Source organism: Clinocottus analis, unplaced genomic scaffold (genome assembly GCF_023055335.1).
Source record: "Clinocottus analis isolate CAN_PGR_092001 unplaced genomic scaffold, fCliAna1.0.p SCAF_4, whole genome shotgun sequence".
Taxonomy (NCBI): Eukaryota; Metazoa; Chordata; class Actinopteri; order Perciformes; family Cottidae; genus Clinocottus; species Clinocottus analis.
Window position 1 is genome coordinate 8,239,644 of NW_027176153.1, and position 27,079 is coordinate 8,266,722.

The 27,079-nt window shown below is 43.5% G+C and overlaps 2 protein-coding genes across 2 annotated transcripts in view; one reads left to right on the forward strand and one right to left on the reverse strand.

Annotated features, from left to right (window-relative positions):
* The first annotated feature begins 987 nt into the window (after nt 1-987).
* itchb (itchy E3 ubiquitin protein ligase b) lies at nt 988-21,544 on the forward strand. Its single transcript, XM_068597299.1, has 24 exons — nt 988-1,129; nt 3,796-3,887; nt 4,213-4,354; nt 5,948-6,072; nt 7,535-7,669; nt 8,954-8,999; nt 9,098-9,270; nt 9,469-9,763; nt 11,584-11,679; nt 12,564-12,738; nt 13,215-13,281; nt 13,683-13,767; nt 13,890-14,018; nt 15,333-15,405; nt 16,132-16,203; nt 16,923-17,011; nt 17,157-17,316; nt 18,005-18,138; nt 18,660-18,800; nt 19,009-19,129; nt 19,296-19,400; nt 19,612-19,708; nt 19,921-19,993; nt 20,210-21,544. Exons 2-24 carry the CDS (start codon nt 3,818-3,820, stop codon nt 20,307-20,309), a joined length of 2,703 nt encoding a protein of 900 aa, XP_068453400.1. The 5' UTR covers nt 988-1,129; nt 3,796-3,817; the 3' UTR covers nt 20,310-21,544.
* A 1,869-nt stretch (nt 21,545-23,413) lies between these two features.
* Nucleotides 23,414-27,079, reverse strand: part of znf341 (zinc finger protein 341) — a 7,354-nt gene continuing 3,688 nt past the window's right edge. Inside the window, exons 9-16 of the mRNA XM_068597717.1 lie at nt 26,734-26,911; nt 26,272-26,516; nt 25,942-26,150; nt 25,724-25,820; nt 25,498-25,630; nt 24,967-25,078; nt 24,784-24,854; nt 23,414-24,401 (exon numbers count right to left, since the gene is read on the reverse strand). Of these exons, the coding sequence (XP_068453818.1) occupies nt 23,722-24,401; nt 24,784-24,854; nt 24,967-25,078; nt 25,498-25,630; nt 25,724-25,820; nt 25,942-26,150; nt 26,272-26,516; nt 26,734-26,911 (1,725 nt within the window). The 3' untranslated portion in view covers nt 23,414-23,721. The remainder of the gene's footprint in view (nt 24,402-24,783; nt 24,855-24,966; nt 25,079-25,497; nt 25,631-25,723; nt 25,821-25,941; nt 26,151-26,271; nt 26,517-26,733; nt 26,912-27,079) is intronic.

A 27,079-nucleotide genomic window follows, 5' to 3' on the forward strand; every position in this document is an offset into this window, starting at 1 on the left:
ATTTGTTTTAGTTAACGAAAAGTCCAAATCACAGTATTTTAGTTTACAGAGTAAAGTAAGGACGTAAGAACATAACATATGATCAATAATACGAATACCAATACTTTTAATAATAAGAAAAACAACAACAATAATAATAACAACAAAAAGAATAAGAGGAACAATACATATATTTCTAATTCGAAGAATACGAACATGAACAAGCAGCTCGTACTAGACACCAAAAAGCAAAGCAACGTGATATCGCTTCCTGAGATTAATTCCAGCAAAACGCTGCTGTTTTCAATTAAATGTGACGTAACCTTACATTTTTGTAGGTTATAAATCAAGATTTCTTTTTAAATCATGATTAGATAATTTAGCAAACCAGCAATCTCGTACTGCGGTTCTGTCTAAATTATGATTTAATTATGAATCATTTGCATTATGAATCATTTTGCTGTAAAGTACAACAATGCCATCTACTGTTAGTAGTCGGTGGCAGCTGGACCGCAGTATCCAACAATACAATAAATAGAAACATTTAAAAACAGGAGAGAATATCAGGAATGTATAATTGTATTCACATTAGCCAGTGTTATAGCAAGTTGAATACACAACCATGTAACGTAAAAGGGGTCTGGTACAGGCGTATCTGAGTCCACACTGCCCTTACGCGCCGCCAAGAAGTACAATATAGCAACACATATATTTTGGTTTTAGTCCGATTCAGACGCTGATTCCTCTTTGTATTCCCTTCAATTAATGACTACAACGAAAAGTGCGTCCACGGCACTTGAGTAAAAATCCGTCAAAATTAAATGACGTTAAATCCCTTTGACGTAAAACCCATTCAGATTTTTAGGATACTTGCAACAGGGAGGCCGAATGCGTCATCCTGTTTACTGGCCGTCCATTGGTTCACTCTGTCCCAACTCTGGTCCAATCACAACGCACAGGGGAGGAGGGGGCAGGAGCGTGCGCCCCACCTTGTTTCGATCACGTGACGTGAGTTTACGAAGATGGTGGAAGTTTATTCCTCCTCGAAGTGGAGCACCGACTGAAACCTAAACATCCCGCAGCACCGAGGGCTCGGAGTTCACCGCGGCGCTTCCAGTTTTTTTTTTTTATAACCGTCTCTCGGATTCGGGTAAGTAGTTACCAAACGACTACATATCTATCCGGCGGTACTTGGTTGTTTGTTTCTTTTCTCCCCCATAGCCGTTAGACTTGGTGATTTCCAGCCAGCCATGACGATGACACGAGCTAGTAGGCTAGCATTAGCCAGGCTGGGACGGCAGCGGGCTGTCAAAGCTGGCGACCGGCTGACATTCAACATGTTCTCGACGTGACTCCCGGGACCGCGCCGCCGCACGCGCATAGGCGCTGTTTTAGTGCCAGTGCGGGGTGAAGCTAACCCGGACACACTGTTCCCCACTGTGCGGCTAACCGAGTTAGCGTTAGCTTGGTGTCCATTCTCGAGTTGGGTTGTTTTAACGTTATGTAAGTTGTGCCGACGTTCGTTGGATTAGCATGCGAAAGAAACCACGCACACGTTAATGATTACGACGTTGCAGTTGTTGTCAGTGGTTAATAAACACGCTGCCCGTCAGTTCTGTTGTATTAAGATGTAACTCGTGGAGCTCGATGTTCTGATACGGAGTGAACACCATTGTTGTTCGTCTAACTCCATTATTATAAAATATATCCGGTAGTTTGCTGGTCTCGGTCAAATGAACGTTATGTTCTTTCGAAGCACACAAAATAAGTCTTGGAAAAGAGCAGCCATCCACCCAATGCGGTCCATTGTAGACATGATGTAAGCTACAAAATATGTTTTGCTGATATCAACCGAGCGCAGTGGTTGTACGTCAAGCAAACCGGGAAGAAGTGAAAGACACAATGGGTTTTTATTGCCGCCGCTATTAGGCGTGAGCAACTTGGCAGGCTGCTCGTGTGTTGTTTGTGTCGCTGTTGTTGTTCAAGCAGTGTCAGATGTTTAGTCATCTGGTGGCTGAAGAAGTAGCTGCTGTTCACCCGGTCGGCTCAGCTATTCGAAATGTTTTTTCAACTAATCCATAACAACATAGCCAACATCTCCTGACCTACATTTCTTAATTATTCTTTTGGAAATCTGAGACCTTATTTGTGATCACATATGGGTTTTTAGTAAGTCATGATATTATATGCTGGCATTGTGGTGTACTTAAGTTCAATCCATGAATTTTCTTGGTTGACAAGTGTTATTGCACTTATGTATATATTGTCACACAGGACTCTTAAATGCTCATTTCTTGAAGCATCATAGAACCTGTTAAAGTCAGCCTTTACGAATGTTTGTTTTGGGGATGAGCACCATTGTTTTGTACAATTTCAGCCAAAACAAGTTCAAGAGGTTTTTTTTTTTATGAGTTCAGGTGGTATTGTTCAAAGGGAGCAGTTCAAGTGCACACTTCAGAGCTTGTTTGAGCTTAAATTTAATTTGAAATCACCACAAAATTACCAGACAATTTACTGGCCTGTGTTATTTAGCTTGTTGCAAAAAACTAAAAAAAAAAGTCAGTGCTGGCCATTGTAGAGTTTAATATTCAGTGGATACTCTCGTCTTCAGAACAAAGTCGGCCTGCTAGCAAGGCTGCAAAGTCAGCAGTTGCTATAAATTATTGACTGAGCCTAAAGCAGTAGCCGGAGTGAAAGTTTACCCAGGAGCTCCTCTACTTTCTTCTGCCCTGCCGTGTGTGCACTGGATTGACTGAGGAACATTTATTATTCAGGGCCGCACTGACATGGTTCGAGGAAAGATCACGGGACCTGATTCCTGCTTAGGCTTAAGGGTTGATTACCAGTTTAAAAAAATGCTTCTAAACATGTTAATAGCATGCAGAACAGCATGACTGTGTGACCCTCAGCCATTCCTTCATTCACATTTGTGTAAGTTTTTGTTTTGTTTGTTTGCAATCAGGTGTATTTTAGCTCTCAGGTTACGCAGGTTGTATTTTGGAGTCGCTCTAAGATCGAGGAGGCAGCGCTGGCTGGTTATAGAGGCCATATTTCACAGGCTGCAGGCCTGACCTTTGTCTCCTTTTATTACCGGTAATGATGCCACTTCTAGTGTGTTTTCACGTGGCGTTTCATCTGACAGGTAATTCCTAACAGTGACATGCTTGTTTCAATTGGTGTGACTAGTTCTATGTTTTTCGCCCGTTCTTCTTATCTTGGTATACTGAATGCAAATGTCAACAGTTGAATGCTGTTTCAGTGTTAAGGGATGGATGAATTCCAGGAAGACAATTTATAAGTTTAGTGTACCCATTTATTTAGTTTGATGCTCCAGATAAGAGCGTGATTACATTACACTTTTGTCCAAAGCGACCCAGAGCATTTGGCCTCCAAAGAAAAAATGAGCTTGACGTACAGTAGTGGTAGTATTTCATGTAGCTGAGGGCTACATGGGATGTCATTGGAGATTGGTGAGCAATGTTTCATTTTAAATTCTGACTTAAACTGCCCTGTGCGTTTTGCAGAAATGGGTCAAACACTGTGCACAGTCAAATAAAGTGCACATATCGGACGTCCACATGAGGTCAATTAGATGCAACTAGAACAGCAAGAGGGGTTTCGTGGGGAAATCCACGAGCCAGCCCGTCTTTGTTTACAGTCAAGCTTCTATTGAGGTTCTATTGAAGCTTTGAAATATTCCAGTTCTTGCAAGTATGTCATATCACTGCTCTAAATGATCTCACCTGCATGCTGCGCAACTGCATTAGCGAGAGAGTAATGTGTCGCCATCCTAATGATGTGTTGTCTTTGCTGCAGGCCTTCACCTCAGCCCTATGTCATGGCAAGTGGAGTCACCAAGACAGGCACTTCCAACGGTTACCCGATGAAGGCACAGCTACAAATCATCGGTAAGTCTTCAACAAAAGGAACAGTGTTTCCTCCTTTTTTTTTCTTCTTCCTATTTTACATTCAACATCAGGCTATTTAAGTGGAAAGATGATGATAATAATGGGTATTTTTTAACATAATAATGGGGAAAGAACACATGTAAGACTATACAGTTGATGATGGATGAATTCTATTTACCTGCTTCAATTTCAGTGTCCTGCTATTGTGCGTGCCGGCCCACGTTCACACTATCACCGAGTTGTTTTTACCATACCCCCTTTTTCTTTCTTCACCAACGTGACTTGACGGTCCACTGGAAACGTTTCCCCCCTCTCTCTGTTGCAGTGCTGTCGGCGAAACTCAAAGAGAACAGGAAGAACTGGTTCGGTCCCAGTCCCTATGTGGAGGTGACGGTTGACGGCCAGTCCAAGAAGACGGAGAAGTGCACCAACACCCACAGCCCCAAATGGAAGCAGCCGCTCACTGTGTGAGTCAAACATTTGCCGGGACTGCGAGTCCCGTTTCATTGCAATTGTGTTCATAATAGTCACAATCCTATTATTCGGAAATGCGAATGCTGTGCTGTTTGCATGCTGGGATATACCACGTAGGGCACACGGAGTGCATTCTAATGTTTGATTGTTCCCAGAAAGCATCCTGAAGGCAATTTAGTCGGCTTTGATAGACATTGTTATTCTGCGTAGTGTGTTTAATGTCACCAGTCTGTTATAAACAAAAGCTTCATTGCTTTTGTTTTTAGTCTTGACATTGCACTTGTTGAATTACAAAGCGACTGTCCTTTTTGGTGACGAGCCACTATTGATGTGGTACAAGAAGTGCGGAAGGTCCTCAAGAAAACAGTTTTATCAGTGATAACAACTTTAACTTGCTCATCAGGAATGTTGTCGTGCTTTTAAAATCTGCTTTAACGTAGTCAAGCAGTAATTGGCGAGCAGTAAATGCTGCATAGTGAACGCAGTCTGTGCAGCCGGGCGAGGGACAACCACGGTGTACCAACGCGTCCGCCGATGGTCTTGACGCGTTAAACCGCGGCATCTGCTCATTAAGTGAAACCAGTGTATTTATTTCGGTGGGTGGCTTTTGAGCAAGCCACGTATCTTAAAAAGAAGAAATAGTGCTGACTGTAGTGTTTGGCATAGGGAATCATAATTTTCAGAGAAAACTGATCGGACCTTGAGGAAGTTCTCCATAAGCACACAGAAATTGACTTCCTTGTTCTTGCTCGGATTTGCTGGTGTAACATGTGATCTTAATCAAGAGGGTTTGACTGCAGCCCTTTTTTCAAATGAGTCATCGGGACTTAGTCGTTGCTGAGGATTTTCTCTCTTGTGTTACTCTGAGAGTTCAGGATAATGGTGTGTGTATGGTTGTGTGTATGGTTGTGTGTGTGTGTATTTTTTTCTTTTCTATCTATCTACATCTCTATCTATTTCCCCAATCAGTGGTTCAGTGGTTTGCACCTACTAGGAAAATTTCACACAGTGGTGAGGGAGCATGTCCTGAATCCTGTTTCTAAACGTATACTGTACATTTAGCACACCATGTGACTCCCTGCAGTCCAGCACATTCTCTCTCTCTCACACACACCACACACTTTTGCATTTAGCCTGAAGGATCTTCTGCTGTGCACGGTGACCTTCTTAATATAGAGTTCTACAGTTTCTCTTGCCCTAGTTATTATGTAACGAGTGTTTACTATGGGGTGTAATCGGACCTGTGCCCACAGATGTGTGTTTTTTTTTTCTTCTCTCCTGTGGTTGCTAGCTGAACAACTGTCATAGTGCTGGTTATGGACCCTCGTTGTCCTTGAATAGCCTCTGAACGTCATTGTCCGTGGGTTGCTTTCACATGAAGAGAAAGACTTTTGCTGCTCACACAGCCCAACCGGCCAACGCTGAGCCGCTTTCCCTTTTTGAATCTGTGAAAAGAACTGTGGGGTGTTACCTGCCGAAAGGTCCGGGGGACCTGCTGATGTTTGAGTTTCTCAAAAAATCTAATTGAAATGAAACGCTGAGATTGGACGTGGTCAAAAGTATTAACGCTTTGTTTGTCCCAACAGGATTGTGACTCCGTTCAGCAAACTGGTGTTTCGCGTGTGGAGCCACCAGACGCTGAAGTCTGACGTGCTGCTGGGCATGGCCACGCTGGACGTCAGCGACACGCTCAAGTCCAACGACATGAAAAGTGGGACACACACACACACACACACACACACGCGCACACGCACACACACACAGCTGTTCTATGTGCTCCTGCAGTATAATCCAAGTCTCATGCGCAGAACTTGCCAAACAAGTATATCTTCGCTGAAACATTAACTATTAAAACACTTCAGACTGTCACAGAAGAGGCTAGGGCACTTTTGTTTACGTGGCAGTTTTTTTCTGTTTGTTTTGGGGATTACTCTTACGGTAAATGCATGCGAGGAAAAACAAAACAGTTTCTTTCAGAGGTTTAAGGTAATGCTGGCAAAGTCATTGATAAATAAATGATCAAATGATGGGTGTGAAGTATTATTTTTAAGATTCACTTTCAGCCGGTGTTAACTGTAAACAGGCATTGTTTTAGAAAACTAATTTAACAAAATTTGCGCTGTTTTCTAAATCCCCCTGGATTAGCCTGGCCTAATTTGAACTAACAGCGTGTTTAGTTGTTTAGACTAACCAAACCTGGACTGGCTTATCCCCACTTTAACTAAGATCAGTAGCACAGGGCATCGCAAGACTACAAACGACCTTTGAGGTGAGCTCGGAGGGAGGGACATTGTGAAGATGTCACCATGAAACGCTAAAAAAGGTAGATTAGTATTCAGAGCGTGTGCTATGTGAAGTAACAGCTTCATGTTTAGAGTAGTTCGTATGACACTAATCCAAACATGAAGCTGTTGTCAGTGTCAGCAGTTCTGTCTGTTTCTCAACTCAACACCGGTTCTTTTTAAATTCATTTTTAAACTGCTATTTGAAATAATGTTTCCAGAATTGTAGAAAGGGGCACACAAGGGGTTTGGTCTCTTCTAAAGACACAAAGTATTTTAATGCATTTACAGAATGTGCCATAAGATTTGTTTTTGGGCTCAAATTATTATTTTTTTAAATCAATCAAAGAGGAACTCCACTTCACAAACCTAAGAGAGGCTGCTGCTTATTTTTTTCTTCCCGCGCCATTATTATTATTATTTTAACTTTGGTTTGTTTCTCATAAAGAATCCATTCAGTCTCCGGCCTCGTCATTGTCTATGCAATGACCCTGTCGCGCAGCGCCGATGACGGGTGAACTCTGGCTACAAATCACATGCCAAACAGCTGATTGGTGTTCCATGACGGAGCAGGAAAATACACACCGATCACTGCATCTGTAATTACATATTGCTCTGTAGATGTGAACACGAGCCCTCGATTACACGAGCAAGAACACTCAGCCTGAACAGGCCAGCATAGCTGACGCCGTTCGTCTTGTTCCTCCCATTCATTTCATCAGAACTCAAACTATAATGTCCCTCCGCACAAGTATGGGACTGCTGTGACCAGGACGTAGTGTTTAATATTCACAATGTTCTATTTTTTTGTCTGTCTCCTGTCGTTGACGAAGTTTGAGGCGATATATTTGCAGTTGACCATTTTGTGTTGTCCTCATTGTCCCAACGCAGTCTCTGAGGTGGTGCAGACCCTCCAGCTGTGTGCGGACCGAGACCAGTCGGATGTGGTGGGTGACCTCTCCGTCTGCCTGGACGGTTTGACTGTCGACTCCGAGGCGTTCGCTACGGCCGAGGCCGACCGCCACAGTGAGTCCCAGGACCGTGTTTTTGTTTTTTATTGGTCTACTTGTCATTTCAACTAAAATAAATAAGGTTGCACTGCACTTGTCAAGTAAATAAAATAAAAACTGAAAAGATTCATAAATGTTTTTCATAGGGCTGTGCAGTATACCGGTTGAAATCAAAAAAAAAAAAAACCATCAGCATGTAATGCACAACACATTATATAATTACATACAAACCATGTTAATCACTTTGAGATACAATATATCTTCAAAAAGCATCATCAGTTCACCGTTTTACCCGGTTGAACCGGTATACTGGTTTCAGTATTCCATACAGTTTGAATTTTTCATATATCGTCTTACCAGTGCATGGAAAAGAATTTGTTGTTCCTCTGCGCCAGTAAGGATATTCAATTTTTTACAGCTCAACACGGAGTGCGCAGCAAAGCTACTTACCTGTCAGGGTTCTTGAGTTCAGTCATGGTGCAAAATTACACAGCTGAATTGTATGCTGGGACAGGCAAGTTGCCACAAGTTGCCAGGCAGCGAACAGCTGTTTGTGTGCGTGTCTTGCGTTACTCAATATCCCAGAATGCATTTTGGCAACAGCAAACGGGGAACAATGGCAGATGAGAAATCAAAACTGAAAATTGACAGTCTTTGAATACTACTGTTGAGTCACAAAATGTAATTTTAGGATGTTTTCTGGCGAGAAGTTAGTTGTTCAAGTTTCAAATCTGTGGTCTGTTTGAATCAGCCGACCTAAAGAGTTACCGACGGTTTGAGATTCTGCTCGCGGGACCGATGAGCCCCGTTGGCACCGAAATAGCATACAAATCGACTTTGTAATTTCATAAATGTACAATTATTCGTGTTAAAAACGGGTTGTGTTACAAAGTGTTGTGGTGTTCAACCCTGTTAAAGAGTGTTATTTGTGGGGTTATCAATTGTTGTTATTAAGTTAAACACACAACTAAAGTTTGAACCATGACTGGAGTTAGAACCCTGACACATAAGTATCCCCCTGCGCTTTCAACATTAACCTTTAAAAAAAAATAATGACATTGCCTGCACTCGTTACAGCTTAGCAAAGCTTGCTGGCTGTACTGCTGTGTAGTTGGCCGGTGGGTGGCAAAAAAAATACTGTGAAACCGTCAGAATCTTACAAAATACCGTGATATGGATTTTAGGCCGTACCGCACAGCCCTAGCTTTTCATCAATTCACCGTTTTACTTTGCTTCTCTGGTTTGGTTCCGTGTGAACAGCTGCTTTCTGCTTTATTCATATTCTGTGTTTTCACCTCAGGTACATCCAATGGGAATACCCAAACCAACGGGGATCACGCTGTGAGGTATGCCGGCTGCTTCCGTCTTCAGTCGAGTCTCCCTCGTCGTCCCATTTCTGATTTCTGCTTCATTTATCCCCATTGAACCTCTTTCTCCTTCTCAGCCGGAGTCGAGACAGCTCCCCAGCGGTGGACGGCGTGGAGCACAGGTCGTCTCCCAGTGGCCGGAGGTCAGTGAGCAGCTCGGGGTCTCCCTCGGTGTCATCAAAGCCTCTCCGGCCACCCAGGCCCTCCAGACCTCCACCCCCAACTCCGCGCAGACCCACCTCTTCCCCAGGTCAGACATTTCCTCAAGGAAGGTCCCGTTCTCGTCTGCTCCAGACACTGTTCATAGTTTGTTAAAAGAAAGGAAGAAAATATATTGCTCATATATTGGTCTTTCATTACATCTGCCGGTCCTCCTCAATAAAGAGTAATGTTTTAGCATCTGAGGACGTACGATTTAATCCTCAGTGATGTCTGATACTTTCCTCAGCGTCTTCCAGCAACGGCTCTGCACCAACTGACGGCAGCGATGGCCAGTCGGGCTCTGACACGCCAGTGCGAACACCGGCCTCGAGACCCTCGGCAGCCCCAGAATCGAATTCATCTGCAGCCTCCGACAGGAACTCCGCGCCGGCCTACACCGCTGGAGCCGTGGCACCCAGACAGCCGGCCGGCAGCATCGCCCCTGCTGTCACCACTGCTGTCACCCCTGTTGTGACCCCTGTTGTGACCCCTGCTGTCACACCAAGGGTCCCTGCTGTCAACGCCGGGCCGTTGCCCCCCGGGTTAGATCTTTTCTTCTTCTTTTTTTTCTTTCCGGAAAAACTCAGGAACAATACTTATTTTTTTGCCCCAACTGTCACTTATGCAAGTGTAAGGTGTCATTAATATGACAGTGATCTCCTAATGTCATACTAAGCAATAGTACTGTTATAGTTCCCAGTCCAAATACCTGATCATATGTTTTGCAGCGTTGTGTGATATATTAAGACAAAGAAACTGAACAAAGACGGGAGAGCAAGTTACAAAAACACAAACTTCATCAACAGAAAACTTCAAGAAGCAAAAGAAATCGATGAACCACTTAGTAAGGGATTAGTGCAAAGAAATTGGGTCATCCTTCAGCCAAAAGCAGAGTGCATGTAGCTATGGGATAACATTTACAGCAATGAGACAAAGTTAAATCTTTAGGACATGTTTGGATAACTAGAAGTGTTTGCACACATTGCAGCTGGGGGACACAATATGTTCTTAGTATTATAGGGAACAAACATTCATAATAACCCTTTTGTAAAATCAAGTGTTCTGAGAGAAAACTAGACTCCTGCAGCCAGGGCCGGATTAAAATCAAGGCAGGATGTCCTAAAATCGATTTAAAAAGCTCAGAAAACCTGCAAGAAACATCCAAACCATGAGTGTGAATACAGATCGCGATCAGAAGTGTTGCATGCTGGGTATGGAAACCATTAGTGTGAACACAGATCGTGAGGAGTAGTATACCACTTAGTTTTGGAGTAAATTTAACGTGTTCTGTGAAGCACAGAATGTAGTTGGGGCCGGCGATGTCAGAGCGAGGGCCAGCTGGTGATGCAGGTGGGCCAGCGTCAACCCCGTCGGCCCACCGGGGATTTCACCGGTTTCCCCTATGGCCAGTCCGTCCCTGCCTGCAGCTCCTCTTGGCTCGGTTTTCAGCCGTAACAAAAATCTAACCCATGGAGGGCGATTTTGTCCAATCACAGGTCATTTCAGAGAGAGCGTTCCCATTGGCTGTTCTACGAATCAAGATGGACGTGCACCGCCCTTTTAAATTAACATTTTTTTGTAGAAAAGTTGCTTTTCCAGCATTGGCAACAACTGGCAACAAAAAAAGGCAGGTTACTGAAGGAAGCCTTCGTCTGGTGGAAGGGGCTTAGGACAGAGAGCTGCAGGATTTCTCTCCAAATTATGTCGCTTTTTCTCCCTGAACTGCTAACCCTGTGGTACCACTTGAATACAAAATATGCTAATAGGTTATTATAGGACTTTTTTTGCCAAATACTTCACAAAATAAAGTCCCTCCTCTGCTTTAAGTGTGTGAAGACATGATATGTAAGGTAATCTTTATTCTCCCCGACAGCCAGCAGTAATACAATCATCACACCAATCGGTACACAAACGGTTCACATTTAATTATCTAACGATACAACAGTGAAGATTGTGGGATTTGGTTTTAGATTTGATTTCACTGAAATCCATAAGAACAGATCTGAAAAACATTAATGTGAGGGTTGGAGAACTGTTTTCAAACTTGGAGCATATCACTATGGAGAGGAAAGAGTGACATGTGACCTGTAGAAAGTCAGGTGTGTCTGAGCATTAAGTGGTTGTGAGTAACGCGTGCGCGGCCATCGTCGCTGTCTTTTTGTCTTCTTCTTTGTTCTCATTGAGACTTTAATTCCGAGCCGTGGCGTCATTGTGACGGCATCATGACCTCCACCAGCTATTCATTTTTTCTGCCTCTTTGTAGTCTGATGACTCATGTTTGTGAGAGTCCATAGCAGCTCTGGGCGCCGTGCACCATTACCCTATGCCCTTAACAGTTTTTTACTGTCGTTGTTTCATCTAGATGGGAGCAGAGGGTGGATCAGAACGGCCGGCTGTATTTCGTTGACCACGTGGAAAAGAGAACATCGTGGGAGCGCCCTGAACCGCTGCCCCCTGGGTAAAAAGTCCTTCCCTTTTGATCTGTCTTTTCTTAAACGCAGAGGGCTCTTTTGCTTGAAGTTTATTGGATTCTGTTTACAGAAAAAAATCTTTGTGGATCAAACGATAGGGTCTCCATCTTAAAACACAGGGTTACTACATACTGGTAGTACTGGTTATGTTATTTCCATGTACTGGTATTTACAGAAGCTGCTGTCTGCTGTTCCTGTATTCCACCAACACAATTGTCTGGTGGGAGAAAACCAAAAACTAACCCTGACATTAGCATTAACACTAAACCAGACTAGCAGTTATGTTAGCCACATCTTGTCGTGATGATGATGATGATGATGATGATGATGATGATGATACCTGCCACAGTTAGTTGCAGCAATGCGCCTGTGAAAGACGGGGAATAAGAGTGCTTGTTAATGAGTGTGAGCTGTTGTTCCACATCACATACTTTTATGCCTTGCAAAGTGCTCACTGTTGCATTCAGTATGCATTACATCATAACATACCACTTCATATCATGGCATTTTAAACTTTGACCCTCTTGCTCGTGTATCTGCTCCACAGAGGTGGAGTAGCCAAAAAAGCATGTCTGCCTGCGTACTGCAAAATGCAATTTGGCATCCTGGTATTTTGACGCACCGCATCTGACATTCTATGTATTGGGACAAACTAAATCTTTTTCTGGCTTACAAATAATATGGTATTGATTGGTTGCATGTGTATCTAACTGCTTTTCAATACCCAAACCAAGTTCTTTACAAAATGTGTATTTTTAAACTCTCCTGAGCTAGACTAATTGGTTTTAATATTGACTTTGAGATTATTACGTTTGCAGCCAGTCTACCCGCACTCTCTCCTAACGGCCTCCCTCTTCCCGTTTGTCCTTAGGTGGGAGCGCCGCGTCGACCAGATGGGGCGGGTCTACTTCGTCGATCATATGACGCGAACCACCACGTGGCAGCGCCCCACGATGGAGACGGTGCGTAACTACGAGCAGTGGCAGCACCAGCGCAGCCAGCTGCAGGGAGCCATGCAGCAGTTCAACCAGAGGTTCATCTTCGGGGTGAGACTTCCTCTCCTCAAGTGGTTCTGTGTGTGTGCAGTCACAAACTGGAACGCAGTGGCTGTCGCTGCAAAGCAGCCCTCTGGTTCTCCTGAGAGGAAACAGCCGTGCGTCACCTTAACGGTTTCAACTGTTTTGAAACCGTTTTTTGCCGAGAAGAAGTTTTGCCAGTTAGAAATCTTTCCATGATGCTGATCTTTCAATACATGCAATGGTATCAATGCACTCTGAAGCCCAGTTTCTGTTAATAGGCAGATCAAAGTTATAATTGAGTAAACACATTGGCATTGTCAGCAACATGTTTGTTTTCAGAACATTTACGGTTTGTGTCAAACAAGAAAACTGGCTTGAACATTTCACTTGGCCGACAACCAAAGTAACTGCCTTTTTGTTTTTTTATGTTTAAAATCACACAAGACTGTAGTTGTCCATGCGTGTTTGTTTCTTACACCTTGTTCTGTTTCTCTGCTGTTTAGCAAGACCAGGTGTCAGCCGCTCCGAATAAGGAGTTTGATCCCCTCGGGCCTCTGCCACATGGATGGGGTAAGATCTTTACAGCTTTCATGGGCTTCTAAGACCTCATTTAACCTGTGATAGTAGACATTAACTATTCATCTAATAACGTATATATATATATTTTTTTTCTAATGTATTAATGTGTGTCAAAGTACTCCCTATTACTTTTCCTTTTAAGAACTTAATCAATTTTTTTGTGAAAGTAGTTTTCATCTGTCAGCCCCAATACCAATGTAGAGTTGTAGCTCCTTTGAGAAACCCCCAGTGTCTCGCAAATTCACAAGTTAAAGAACTTTCAAAGGACGCTAAAGTTTTTTAAACTATGATGTGTGTAAGTGTGCACCCAAAATGGCTTTTCATGATGCATGCAAGTTTAATAATCAACTATTTCCTTTGTTGTTGTTGTTTTTGTTCCTTTGTATTTTCAGAGAAGAGAACTGACTCGACCGGTAGAGTTTATTTTGTACATCACCCGACGCGAGCAACACAGTGGGAGGACCCACGGACACAGGGGTCAGTTTCCATATTCCACCGCTGTCCTTTCAAATAACCACACATTAACCATCATTTAGGTTCTCAAACAATTCGTCACTAAATGTTGACCTTAGCTCCTTTTTTTTTCTTCTTCTTCTCAGTTTGCTGAATGACAAGCCACTCCCGGAGGGCTGGGAGATGAGGTTCACCGTAGACGGTATTCCCTACTTTGTTGACCACAACAGGAGAGCGACCACCTACATCGACCCTCGCACTGGAAAATCCTCACTGTACGTTCTCCGCCTTTCTGTTTTCTACTTGAGAATCACATCACGATAGCGTTTCCTCTACCATTATATTAGGGGCCGGGGCGCCCCCCCGAAGAAACCCCCCACCCCTCTGTAATTTTCTCGGTTCGCTCGGTTTGTTCATTACTGGCACGACAGCAGCTTCAACGGAAAGTTGCAGCCATGTTTGTTGTTTTTCGTAAAAAAAGAAAGGCCTCATCAGCGCTCTTCTCTACGGTCTTCCTCTCAATATAAGATGAATGGTTTTGATTGGCCCGTCAGATCTCAAGTTGCTTGAGTTCTGTCTAAAATTAGAGTGTAAACCATCCGTCTAAGCAAATAAAATATGAGCTTGTAGATTCATCTGCTTCCTGCACAACTAGATTACAACGTTTCAGCATCAAACCTGCGTAAAAAAGGACTGGCCATAGTACCGTCACTTTTTATTTTACAACCAAATAGTTCCTGTAGGCAGGATATTCTGACAGGAATGTCGGGAAGTCACTGAGAGGTTGAATTGTCAGTATCACATGTATACTAGTAGTTCCTTTTACTATTGTATCTTGGATTCATTTGACCGTCAATAAATCTCTGCCTGTAACCTTCCAGCACTTCTGCATGCCAGAAATAAATGGCTGAGGAGTGTTTCAGACAGAGAAAACCAAAGTGTTTGTTTCCAATAGGAAGTTGGTGTTAAAACAAAAAGATCTACTTGATGCTAATTGAGATGTCATTTTATTTTTTTTTACAATTTGCCTCATCCTAAAGTATTTGACACTTAAATGATTAAACATACAGCACCAGCAACTGTACTCTACGAGGTGGTTGTGTTTACGCAGATCTCTAAATGAGTCGCTGTAGCTGAACTCGCTCTCTATTTTTAGAACTTGTGAAGCATTATCCCGATGTGACTGACGGGTCACCTAGTCTTTCCGTCTCACGGACGTAAAGCCAACGTTGAGTCATGATTATGACTTAATAATATACTGGGGAGTAATTCCCTTGCTTTGGTTGTTTTGTGTTTAAAAATCACATAACTTTTCTTTTTTTTTTTTATCCCTCTCTGTCTGAAACATTTAAGCAGTTGTCTCTTTAACTTTCGTCTTTTGGCAAAACTCGCCGTTTCTAATACAAAGTTATACTCCTAGTTAATTTGTGCAAATCCGATAAATAATATGTTTTAATTTCCTTTCAATCATATTTTCATCCCTATTCCAGAGATAAAAACCGTGGATTGAGCATTAGACAAGTTAAGATAACAACTTATGGTGTTCAAACACATTAAGAGTCTGTCTGTCTGCTTCTTTCCCTTCACAGTGAAAACGGACCTCAGATCACCTACGTTCGAGACTTCAAAGCCAAAGTACAGTACTTCAGATTCTGGTGCCAGGTAAGAGTTGGAGCAGTAAACCAGTTTAAACAGGATTTCCGGGTTGTTGTCGGGCGAAAAGTTCCATGAGCGTCAGAGTGCTTATTTCATTTAGACTGTCATCGTGTGGTCGCAGCGCAAATGGTCGTCCCCCGCTGAGTTTATAAGTCAAGACAATTTGTTCATTGATAAAAGCACTATATGCATGTCAATGTAAATTAGTTTTTAAATGCTTCAGAAACAAGAGGTTAACATTGTTTAAATGATATTAAACTTATATTTCTTTATACTGCTTTTGAATATTTTTTTTTAAGTACAAAGGTAAAAAAGTAGTCTCATCTCATGAATATAAACTATGAGTTTCCAGATAATTACAGTTCTTCTTCAGCCTTGTGGAGTTTGGTTCATGGCTTTTGGCCGGCTCCACCTACAGCCTTTGAGCTTATCTCCGGGTTCCACTCTTTGTCTTTTTGCAATTCTTCACAGTTCGTTTTGTTTGTACGCCTGCTGGCGCTTCAGGGAGTGTTGTAGCGCCTGTATTCATGCTCGGAGCTCAACAAAGCTGTGCCGCCTTGTTTGGGGGGGGGGGGGGAGCTATTTTGAGCTGTTGGATGTTACCTTGAAGGTCACTTTGAGTCTTGACATTGTGACACACAATTGCCCAAGCCAATATGTCAAATGTCAGCTGAAAGCACATAGCATGACTACATGCTCCTGATGCTTCCCCTTTTCTTTTTTCCCCCTCAGCAACTGTCGATGCCTCAACACATCAAGATCACAGTAACCAGAAAAACACTGTTTGAGGATTCCTTCCAGCAGGTACAGTGTCCCCCAGCAGCCGGTCACACAGGGCTCACTGAACACTGATATTTATACCACCTCTACCACCTTTTTTAGTAGAAATAAAAAATACATGTGTGTAATAATAACAAATACTAATTAATAATGTTATTTTATAATGGTACATTCTTAGTGCCACAGTTACAACATAACCTATTTAGGAGTCTCTTGTTACCTTTTGTACTATTTTTGAACTTGTCTTCTTTAAAACTTTAGTTTTTCTGAACTTAAACAAAACAAAAACAGAGTTTTTAATGTTGATTTGTGCGCATGGGATTTCCTTAAGGTACCACAGTTGCATGATGTGGAAGACATTTACTCATTTACATGCAGCCCTCACATAGAGAGGAGCGTGTCATAGTGCTCTATGTGATTGGACAGATGGGGGCGGAGTCTCTTGCCAGTGAGGAAGAGTTTGTTCAGTCCGCCGCCAAGGAAATAACTTTATTGTTTGCTGTGTTAAAGTTTTAACAAGAAATACGGTTACTTGGACTTTTGGCCGCTTTGACTTAAGCAATAATGAAGGGAAACGTGGTTTTGGTGGCAATGAGAAACCCGATGAAGTTCTAATGTTTTCAACAGGTTGTGAAGTGCTCTTTTAGTTTTTTGGAGAACTGCACCGACGTTTTGGCAAATGTGCAAAGCCGATCCGGCCAACAAGCAATCTGTCAATACATTGTCTCTATTTAATATTTTAGATAATGAGCTTCAACGCTCAAGATCTGCGAAGGAGGCTATGGATCATCTTCCCGGGAGAAGAAGGGCTCGACTACGGAGGCGTTGCCAGGTATGTTTAGTGTTTATTGTTGTTGCTTTGGGCCTCATCAAATATTATGTGTTTACTACTTTTTCTGTAACTCTGCAAAGGGAACACTCCCTATCGTTTAATAGGCTTTTCGCTGTGTGGTCATTTCTGTGTTGTCCTCTCTCAGGGAGTGGTTCTTCCTGCTGTCCCATGAGGTTTTGAACCCCATGTACTGCCTGTTTGAATATGCCGGGAAAGATAACTACTGTCTCCAGATCAACCCCGCCTCCTACATCAACCCCGACCACCTCAAGTATTTCAAGTTCATAGGACGCTTCATCGCCATGGTTAGTCTTTTTTTTAAAATATAAATCTTCAATTGTTTATGTAACGCAGTATGGTCGCCGCCGGAAAGAAGGAGTGGCTTATCTCCACCTATCAGCACCACTGTTGCTGCTTTGTACATATTGAGGAAGCCTCACATATCTCAGGAAACTAAACGTTGTCTTCGTAACGTCACCCGGAGGCGCTCGGTCGTCATCGTGCTGTACTCAGTGTAGCTAGCAGGCCTCACAGTGCGAACCCCAAATAAACAGAGACACAGTGATTTAATTGCGACAAAGGGAATGCCAAAATACCGACACTATGATGCCCACTTTGTATTAAGTCTGTGTTCATGTTGTATTAGTTCTCTTCGAAAGACAAGTAAATCTTTGAAAGAGTTTTCTCAATAGAGCTCAAATCAATCGATGCCAGGCTTTGCTACAAGGTAGCAGCTCCATCAACACTCAACGTAACGCCATCTAGTCGTAAATACGGCTGCCTAGTTATTGTTTGTACCATACGGGTTTATCCGCGGACATTTATACACATAGCTTCGACCACGCTCTACTAATGAGGTATATAGGAGCTTTAAAAATGTTTAAAAAAAATAAAAACATCGACGCCACGTTTGGTGTGAACACGGCATAAGAGTACGTCTTGTGTTGTGTACCACAACTAGTAAGCTGTGTGTGTGCTTTTCTGTCCCCTCAGGCTCTTTTCCACGGCAAGTTCATCGACACTGGTTTCTCACTGCCGTTTTACAAGCGCATGCTGAACAAACCATTGGCCCTCAAAGACCTGGAGTCGATAGACCCGGAGTTCTACAACTCCCTCATGTGGATCAAGTGAGTACGGAGAACCTTGTGGTTCAACAAGATGTGTGTACCTCCCTTGTGCATCTCAGGTTTTGTATTTCATGCTTGACTTAAAGGGTACCCGGGCATCTGACACACCGGCCCAGTTGTTTATCTCTCTAAATATATGTTTGCGGACGATGTCATTTCTTGATCACTGCGGCGCAATTGGACTCAACGTCCGTGTTTCAGCCAGGTCAAGTTTTGAGCCTTTTGACGGTGTCTTTGACTCGAGTCTGCAATATGATTCCGACTTTACAACCAAGTCTATTTGTAGAAACTTCACTGCTATTGAATTTCAGATGAAGACGAAGTAGTTCAGCCTTCGAAATACGCCAGAAATAATGCCCACAGTTTGCAAACATCCTCTGTGTTTGGTTGCCCCCTGCCCCGCCCCCTTTCCTGCTACATTTTCCTTCATTTTGATGGACAAGTCTCGTCATATTTGTCAAACGGATGATTTACTTTGTTGTTGAAGCAGTTGTGCTGTAATTGTCCGTGCTGCCCTTCAGGGACAACAACATCGAGGAGTGCGGTCTGGAGATGTTCTTCTCTGTAGACAAAGAGATCCTGGGGGAAGTCTCTACCCATGAGCTGAAAGAAGGAGGAGGAGACATCCTGGTTATCGAGGAGAACAAGGAGGAGTACATCAGGTGGGCTGTTAATATTATTGTAATTTTCATTCAGCCTTTTTTTAAATGGGCACACAATAGTAAACGCAGTAGATTTCATGTCAGCTTGGTTTTACTTTGTGAAGCCTCAGGCTATAAAGTAGCACATAGTGTTACTGTATTTCTAGTGTTGAGAGTTTGACAAGGTGGAGTGTAACATGTGACTATTTGCCTCTGTCGCCCCCTGCAGGCTGGTAGCAGAGTGGAGGATGTCCAGAGGAGTGGAAGAGCAGACGCAGGCTTTCTTTGAAGGCTTTAACGAGGTCCTCCCTCAGCAGTACCTGCAGTACTTTGATGCTAAAGAGCTCGAGGTATGCATTATCATTTATATGTGTTATGGTAAAGAGACCGGTCTGATATATGCACTTCAAGTGCTGTACATTGAATTTGTTTTGCAGAAGGATCTGATTTAAAACGCCGATTTAAAGTAAATGTAAAATAATCATTCAATATGAATAAACGTGTTTCCTGTTACAGGTGATGCTGTGTGGTATGCAGGAGATCGACCTTGCAGACTGGCAAAGGAGCACCATCTACAGACACTACGCGAGGAGCAGCAAACAGATCCTCTGGTTCTGGCAGGTCGGTGTGCGTCTGCAGCCGTCAGCTGTTTGACCTCTGACATTAACGAACAGAGACATTAAGGAAATGAGAACTTTAAATTGAATGACTTTTAAATGTACTTGTGTTAAGACCGTTGCAACGGAAATTTTCAATGTGTGAATTGTGTTGTAACTAAAAAAAATGTTTTATTATTTATGAGGGTGTTAAATGACGGCACTTTGTTCTGCAGTTTATAAAGGAGATGGACAATGAGAAGAGGATGAGGCTGCTGCAGTTTGTCACCGGGACCTGTCGCCTGCCTGTCGGAGGCTTCGCCGACCTTATGGGTAATAATCCCATCATTTTATAACCATTTCATTTAATTCCAAATGCCGCTGAAATGCGCGTCTTCAAGGAACATTCAACATAAGTTTTGTTCTGCTTTTCTTTTTTGTTGTAAAGTTCATTTTCAGTGGATCAGATTGGTTTCATTTTAGTTTCTTGAAACGTTCTGGCGATGGTGTGTTGAGTTGTCCATGACCTCCGCTCCACTTTACAGGAAGCAACGGTGCCCAGAAGTTCTGTATTGAGAAGGTGGGAAAAGAAAACTGGCTCCCCAGGAGTCACACATGGTGAGTCCATGCAAACCAGGCACACACGCACACGCATACACACACACACCTTGGACATAATCTCAGCCAGCGACAAAAAAAAGACATCAAGCCAGAAGGGCTTATGGGTACAATGAGAAATGTCGCGTAATATACCTGTTCAGTTCTTTTTAAAAGAAGTTGTACTGCCAGAGAGTCCAATGCCGAGCTGAACAAATGCATTTTAAACCCTCCCAGCTTCAACAGACTGGACTTGCCGCCCTACAAGAGCTACGAGCAATTGAAGGAGAAGCTGATGTTTGCCATCGAGGAGACGGAAGGCTTCGGACAGGAGTGAGAGCAACCAGGAGTGAGAGCAACCAGGAGTGAGAGCAACCAGGAGTGAGAGCAACCAGGAGTGAGAGCAACCAGGAGTGAGAGCAACCAGGAGTGAGAGCAACCAGGAGTGAGAGCAACCAGGAGTGAGAGCAACCAGGAGTGAGAGCAACCAGGAGTGAGAGCAACCAGGAGTGAGAGCAACCAGGAGTGAGAGCAACCAGGAGTGAGAGCAACCAGGAGTTGCCTGAATCACGGCTGCAGGAGTACGAAGGAAAACCCCCACCAGTGTTCGACCGGAAGGGTCACGGGTTCTAACATTAGTGTCTCGTCAAAGTGTCTTTGACTTCCTGATTTCTTCTTTAGTTGCTCTGCATTTAAGCAACTGGTAAATTTCAAAACACGGTTGATTTTCACCACCGAAGTTTTTTAGTTTGTTTTGTTAGCATCATCCACATCATTGTTATTCTCCACCTTGTCCTCGCATCTCTTCCATCTGCTTTTCTGCTCATGGCTCATCTTTTTGAACTGTAACATGTGACGATAGTAAATGATGGCTCCGCCGTGATTAATTTAAAGTGTGCCCCCACCAAAACGAATGCTTCAATAACAGACCATCTTATTGTTGCAAAGAGATTTGTGCAACACACACCTGATCTGTACGCAACGAGAGAAACCCTTGTCTGTTCCTGGTTCTGGATTATTTGATATGCGAATCACTTTGTAGTTTTTAAGGTATTGTAGCCTCCATTCTTTCTAGTGGTGGAGAACTTTACCAGAACGTAATCTGTTCCTAGTTTTATAGGGACAGAGTTGTCCCTGTAACTGTGACTTGGGAATGGGATTTCTTGGATTGGAGTATTCTGGGAGTAAAGCTATTCCTCCTTTATATATAAGCTTCAAACACACTTTCATGGGGTGGTCTTGTGAAAGACAAGATCCTGAGGACATCCAGTGGGGTTGAAGTGAGCATTTTAAGATGACTTGAGTGTATTGAGTACTTGACTTTTAAAAAAAAAAAACAGGAAAAAAAAACAGAAAAAAAACACCAAATGCAAGGCAAACCAAAAATAAATAAAACTGTGTTTGGGTAATATCTTTAATGACATTTTGAATGCAGACATTTTGCAGAACTAGTAGCTCCTCATACACATGTAGCATTTAAAGGAAGGTGATAGTTATAACCTCATTTTAACTCTTGTTGTCCCACAGTCAACAACAAAATAAATGAAGGAAAAATAAAGTTTTTAGAACTCATTGGGGAAAAAAAGCGATGCAGTTGTTTTTGTTTTTTTTACACTTAAAGGAGCAGTGTGTAGGATTTAGCAGCATCTAGTGGTTAGTGGGCAGATTGCAACCAACTGTGAATATTGACCCGACTACGGTGCCTTCAGGTACCGTTTTAAAACGTGTACAGCCGGTGTTTGGTTTATCTCTTCTGGGCGACTGTAAAAACGCGTCGGTGCAAAACGAAGGACTCCGGGAGTGGAACCGCGACCTTTAGAGCGGTTCAGGGAAGGAAGAGGAAATGCGCTCTGTGGCTTACGTACAAGTTTTAGAATACAAGATAGTCTTCACAAATGGAAAAGACATTGACTTCAAGACGAGGGAACCACAAGTGCAAAACCAATAGAGCCCTCTGAATCTTACACACTGGACCTTTTTGTTTATTAAAGGGAAGAAAACCTTTTTGAGTATTTTGACTTCATAGCGCTCACATTCAACAAACAAAGCCACTGCTTCAAAATGAATGTCTGAAACGCAGCCAAATGCACGTGGCTGTTTTCCATTTGGAAGATGTGTTCAAGATGTGAATCATTTTTTTATAGGATTCATCCTTTAAGAAAACACAACAACAAAAAACAGTGGCGTGGTCGCTCATTTTGAAGTATCTTCTCCTTTGCTTTTTTTTGAAATTGGATAATTGCACACTGAAAAGACCGATGTGGTTATTGAGGAACATGCAGCAGTTGTTGACCTGACAAAGCACAGCACTTTAAAAACAAAACTAAAAAACTACAAATATCCCTCCACTCTCTTTCTTCAGCATGTGTGGTCTCCAGTCCTGGTTGTTGGTGACTCTGGGCTCGTTGGTTTCCACATGCGTGGTGAGATGTTTGTCATTAGCCCTTAGGTTGCCTTAATGCCTCCTTCAGGTATCCTTTTCTTTTTTCTTTGAAAGCAACATGATGCTCACAAGAGATTACTGACCCTGTGGGCTCTCTGGTCCAGATGGATACTGTGGACTCTGGTCGGTCCTTCTCGGCCCTGCTGGGGGAGAAGTCAGACCAAGAGGAGTTTGACGAGACCTCTTGAAGAATCTGCACCGGTGTGGAAAAGCTACAACACTTCAGTTGATGACACACGGCCTTTTTTTTCTCCCCCCCCCCCCCCTCCCTCCCACCCGACGGCTAATTGTGGCGTCAGCCGGAATAACAACTACTGAGACAAAAATCTGTGTAATATAATGAATGTATTATGATTGAAAAAATGGATAGGTAAAGTTGCCTATTTACATTTTTGCAGAGTATTGTTTTAATCGTGTTCTGGGTCGATCACAAATTGAAATCCCAGGGATGTAGAAATTAAGCAAATGTGTGAATATCATAATTCACCGCTTCAGAATCCTCCATGTGCAACTAAACCACTGTCACTCTCCTGTATATGAAAATTACTTGTAAATGGTGTCAATAACAAATTTTTCTTTTGTAAAAGAAAGGTTTAAGAGGTTTATGGTAACACTATATTTTCTTTTTCCTGTTTAATTGCCGATGTACATGAAAGATGTGTAATATAGAAATTGTCACCTTAATAAATTAAATAAAAAATGTGTCTGTTTGTGCCTCGAATGAATACAAGAATCCGTCAGTGTGAAGTATATTTGGCTTATTCCAGCAGCTGAAATCAGTCTGGTGACATCATCATATTAGAAGGTAGAATTGAACATATTACTAAATATACATTTGGAAATGGTCCTTTTTTTTGGTCGAAGTCTAAAAAGTAAACAAGGACGGTTGAAGGGGAACAAATGTCCGGCTGATCCTCATCAGTTTAAGAACATTTCCATGGACACAAATACACTTTGAGACACAGGTAAGTTTAAAATAATTTACTTTTTGCGACATAAAATTGGAGCAGGAGCTTCCATCACTTTGACATTATGATGTTTTAAATGAACCACTGTGGCTTCTCTTGCACAACAATTATCCACCAGCACACGAGGAAGGTCCACTGATCATTTTGGCAGTTTATATCTACAAGGTAACATACTGTAGGCCTTACTACTTACTTTTAAAAAAAGCAGTGCGTAAAATTTAACGTTTTAATATAAAACAAATAATGATTTCCTAGACTTGAAAAAATAAATAATAATGGATTGCTTGGTTCGTTTGGTCCATGTGCAGGAAATGTTCCAGCTAAGATCACGCTTAAAACTACAAACATGGCTGCTGCAAACAGTTTTGGTCATTGCTCTGAATCTGATCCAGTGCCATGCCATCATGTCCCATGCCGTCATCCTCCTCTTCCTCCTCTTCCTCTTCTTCTTCTTCTTCTTCCTCCTCGTCTTCTTCCTCCTCTTCCTCCTGTCCTTCGATGTTGGTGATAGTCATTGCAGCCTGACAACCCTCGTCTCCCTCCTCCTCCTCGTCCTCCTCCTCTTCTTCCTCCTCTTCTTCTTCTTCCTCTTCCTCCTCCTCTTCTTCTTCGTCTTCCTCATCCTCCTCGTCCTCCTCCTCGTCCTCCTCCTGCTCGTGTGTTTCCGCCTGCTCCTGGCTCTCCTTGGAGCCGTCCTCTTCGCCGTCACAGCCCGCCATGTTTTCTCTCCTGAAGTACCTGTTTCTTCTCCCGTCGTCCTCTCCGTCCTTCTCCTCTCCCGCCGGCGCTCTGGCGGCGGCCTCGTCTCCCTCCTCGTCTCCGGCCCCTCCTCCGGTCCCCGTCCCGTTTCCGGCCGCGGGACATTTGTGGTCTCTGTAGTAGCTCTGTCTGGTGAAGCCTTTGTTGCAGGTGGAGCATCTGAAGCGGTAGTTGTCCGTGTGCGACTGCTGATGCTCGAGCATGTGAGCCCTGCGGCTGAACGCCTTCTGACAAAAGAGACACTTGTAGGGTTTGATACCTGGAGGGAAGAGCAGTCCATGAGCGTCAATGTTCCCTACTTTAAGTTCATGCCTGATGCAAACTTGTACTGTATATAACCGCAAACTCAAGTTTCAGGGACACAAACAATTCTCTCATTTAAAGCGACTTCTACTTCTAAAGGTGATATTTCTATCTTTTTATTTAAACTATTGGCCCTGCAAACATGCCCTTATGATCATTCAACAGCAATATTTCCACATCTAGGTGGGTATAATGTATTCCATCTTAACGCTTGTCTTTTCTTTCTACATCACGTGGGAAAGGATGTTTTATTATCGCCACGACTTCACAACAATATTACCAGCAACAATGCGTTATCTTTGTTTGGGTGAGAACGATGGCCGGTGTTATTCACTCACCAGAGTGTGACAGGATGTGGGCCTTGAGTTTGTCTGGTCTGTTGAACTCTTTGGTGCAACCCACATGTGTCCTGATGACAAAAATACAGAAAAATAGCGTTAAATAAAATAAAAACCATGAGTCAAGTAGGAAACGAGGTTAAATAATCAAATAGAGCGCTTTCCCTCCATCAAGACCCTCACCTAAAGGGACACTTGTATTTCTTGAAGGGCTCGTGGATGAGCATGTGTCGCTTCACTTTGTCCTTCCTGTTGAACGTCGCCTCACAGAGGGAGCATTTGTATGGCTTTTCACCTGGAAAATGGGATCAGCATCAAACTCAGACCGCGTGACTTTACATTTAAATGATAAGTGATGTACAAAGTGGGGGGCGGATATGACAAAACTCTTTCCTTTGGCAAACTTTTTGCAGTTGCGCAACCTCCCAGCGCTTTCAAATGCTGACATCTGACTAATCTGAAGTTCCCTGAGGCACAGTTAAGGTTTTTATTGACTACTTCCTTATTTTAACAATAGGTTCTTCCTTCTGCCGCAGCTCCATTTTCCGTTGTGATAGGAATAAAGTGCAGAACTATGTTGTAATGCTATCTAAAGACACGAGACAGCGAGAATATCGATCCCTCGACTTGGCTGGAGAACCCGGCGCAATGTACCGGCGGCCTAAAGTCTTCATACAAAGGGGACAAATAATGTTTTCCAGAAGTCTTTCAGACCTGAGTGAATGCGCGTGTGCAGTTTGAGGTAGTGCTCTGTCTTGAAGGCTTTCTTGCAGATCTGACACTTAAACCTCCCGCCGACGCCGTGCGTGGGGAGGTGGCGTCTGAAGTACCTCTCACACGGGAAAACCTGACGGGCAGCAAAAAGAAAAAGATCAGACGCTGCCCCGGGGTCTTCCAATGTGACATGAAAAAAAAAAAATCAAACGTGGCGGACTCGTACCTTTTGACAGTGCGGGCAGGGAAAGTTGTGCGAGGCGGTCAGGAGATGCTGCTCCAGTGCCTCCTGGGTAGAATATCGGCTCTGACACTTGACACACCTGAGGGGAGAACAAGGGGTGCTGTCAGGGATATGAAGCATGTACCAACCAACCAGTGGCCCTTCTTCTATTCGGCTATAATCAGTACTGAAGCAACACGACTGTGAGAGATGGAGCCCACCTGTAGATGCTGGTCTCCTTGCGTGTGCTCTGCTGGGGGCAGAAGCAGTGGGAGTACTGGTGGACTCCCAGTTCAAACAGCGAGGGGAACTCCTTGCTGCAGAGGTGGCAGCGGTAGGTCAGCTGCTCCTGGTGCGTCCTGATGTGCTCCAGGAACTGATCCAACTTCTGGAAGGTCTGGGAGCAGGACTTCAACACACACTTGTAGACCTGCGGGAAAGGGGGGGGGGGCGGCGGGGGGGGGGTATTTAAATCTCGCTGTGGAAGAAATAAAATCCCCCCAAAACAAGAAAAATAAAAAAGGAAGCGAACGTGTGGACTCTGCGCTTACCTGCTCCCCTTTGTGCTGGGTCAGGTGAGACTTGAGCTGGAAGTAGGTCTTGAACTTGCTGGCGCAGAACTGGCACTGGTAGGAGCTGTCGATCACAACTATTTGCTTGGTCGGAGCTTGGCACTGCTGGTCCTGGTTGGACTGCAGCTGCAGCTGCGGATGCCCGTTCTGCGCGGCCGGCCCTCGGCCGTGCTCCGGATCGGCCGGAGCCTCGGCCGCGCTCTCCTCCAATTCCACCAGAGCTTCTGTAAAACAGGCATTGCGTGTCGCTGTCAGGGCTGGAGCTGTGAATCTGATGCTGGATCAGTAGCCGTCGTTACTTTTATAATTAGATTCAGCATTAATTGCAGGCTAATGACCAGACCGTTTTAACAATGTGTACCTAATAATCTGGCAGCTGAGTCCATGTGCTTATTAGTGTAATTTCCACATGACGCATGAATATTGTTCAACAGATTTTACCTGTTTGAACAACCTCTTCCTCTAGTTGTGTTTGACAGTTCTGCTGCTGTGACCCCTCCTCCTCCGGATCACCTCGCTGCTGCTCCCCGCCCACCTCCTCCTCATTGGACGGCACTGGTACCATCTTTACTGTGATTGGCAATCTGGACACCGTGCTGGCCACACCCATAGGCCACACCTTTAAGATAAAGAGTCACCGTTCGTACCGTGTTGTGTGTTCACGTCTCATGAAAACAATAATAATTACCATCAAGTTAATTAACTATTTTACGCTAGACCTCCCCGAAAACAGTCACATTGTCCAATCATAGCTTCGCAACCATAACTATCCACGACAGCTCAGTGT

Excerpts from the sequence above, each read along its gene's own strand:
- itchb (XM_068597299.1), top strand. The coding sequence starts at position 3,818 with ATGGCAAGTGGAGTCACCAAGACAGGCACTTCCAACGGTTACCCGATG. Across the intron at positions 13,768-13,889 it reads GAGGACCCACGGACACAGGG|TTTGCTGAATGACAAGCCAC; the intron begins GTCAGTTTCCAT and ends TCTTCTTCTCAG. Across the intron at positions 14,019-15,332 it reads CGCACTGGAAAATCCTCACT|TGAAAACGGACCTCAGATCA; the intron begins GTACGTTCTCCG and ends TTCCCTTCACAG.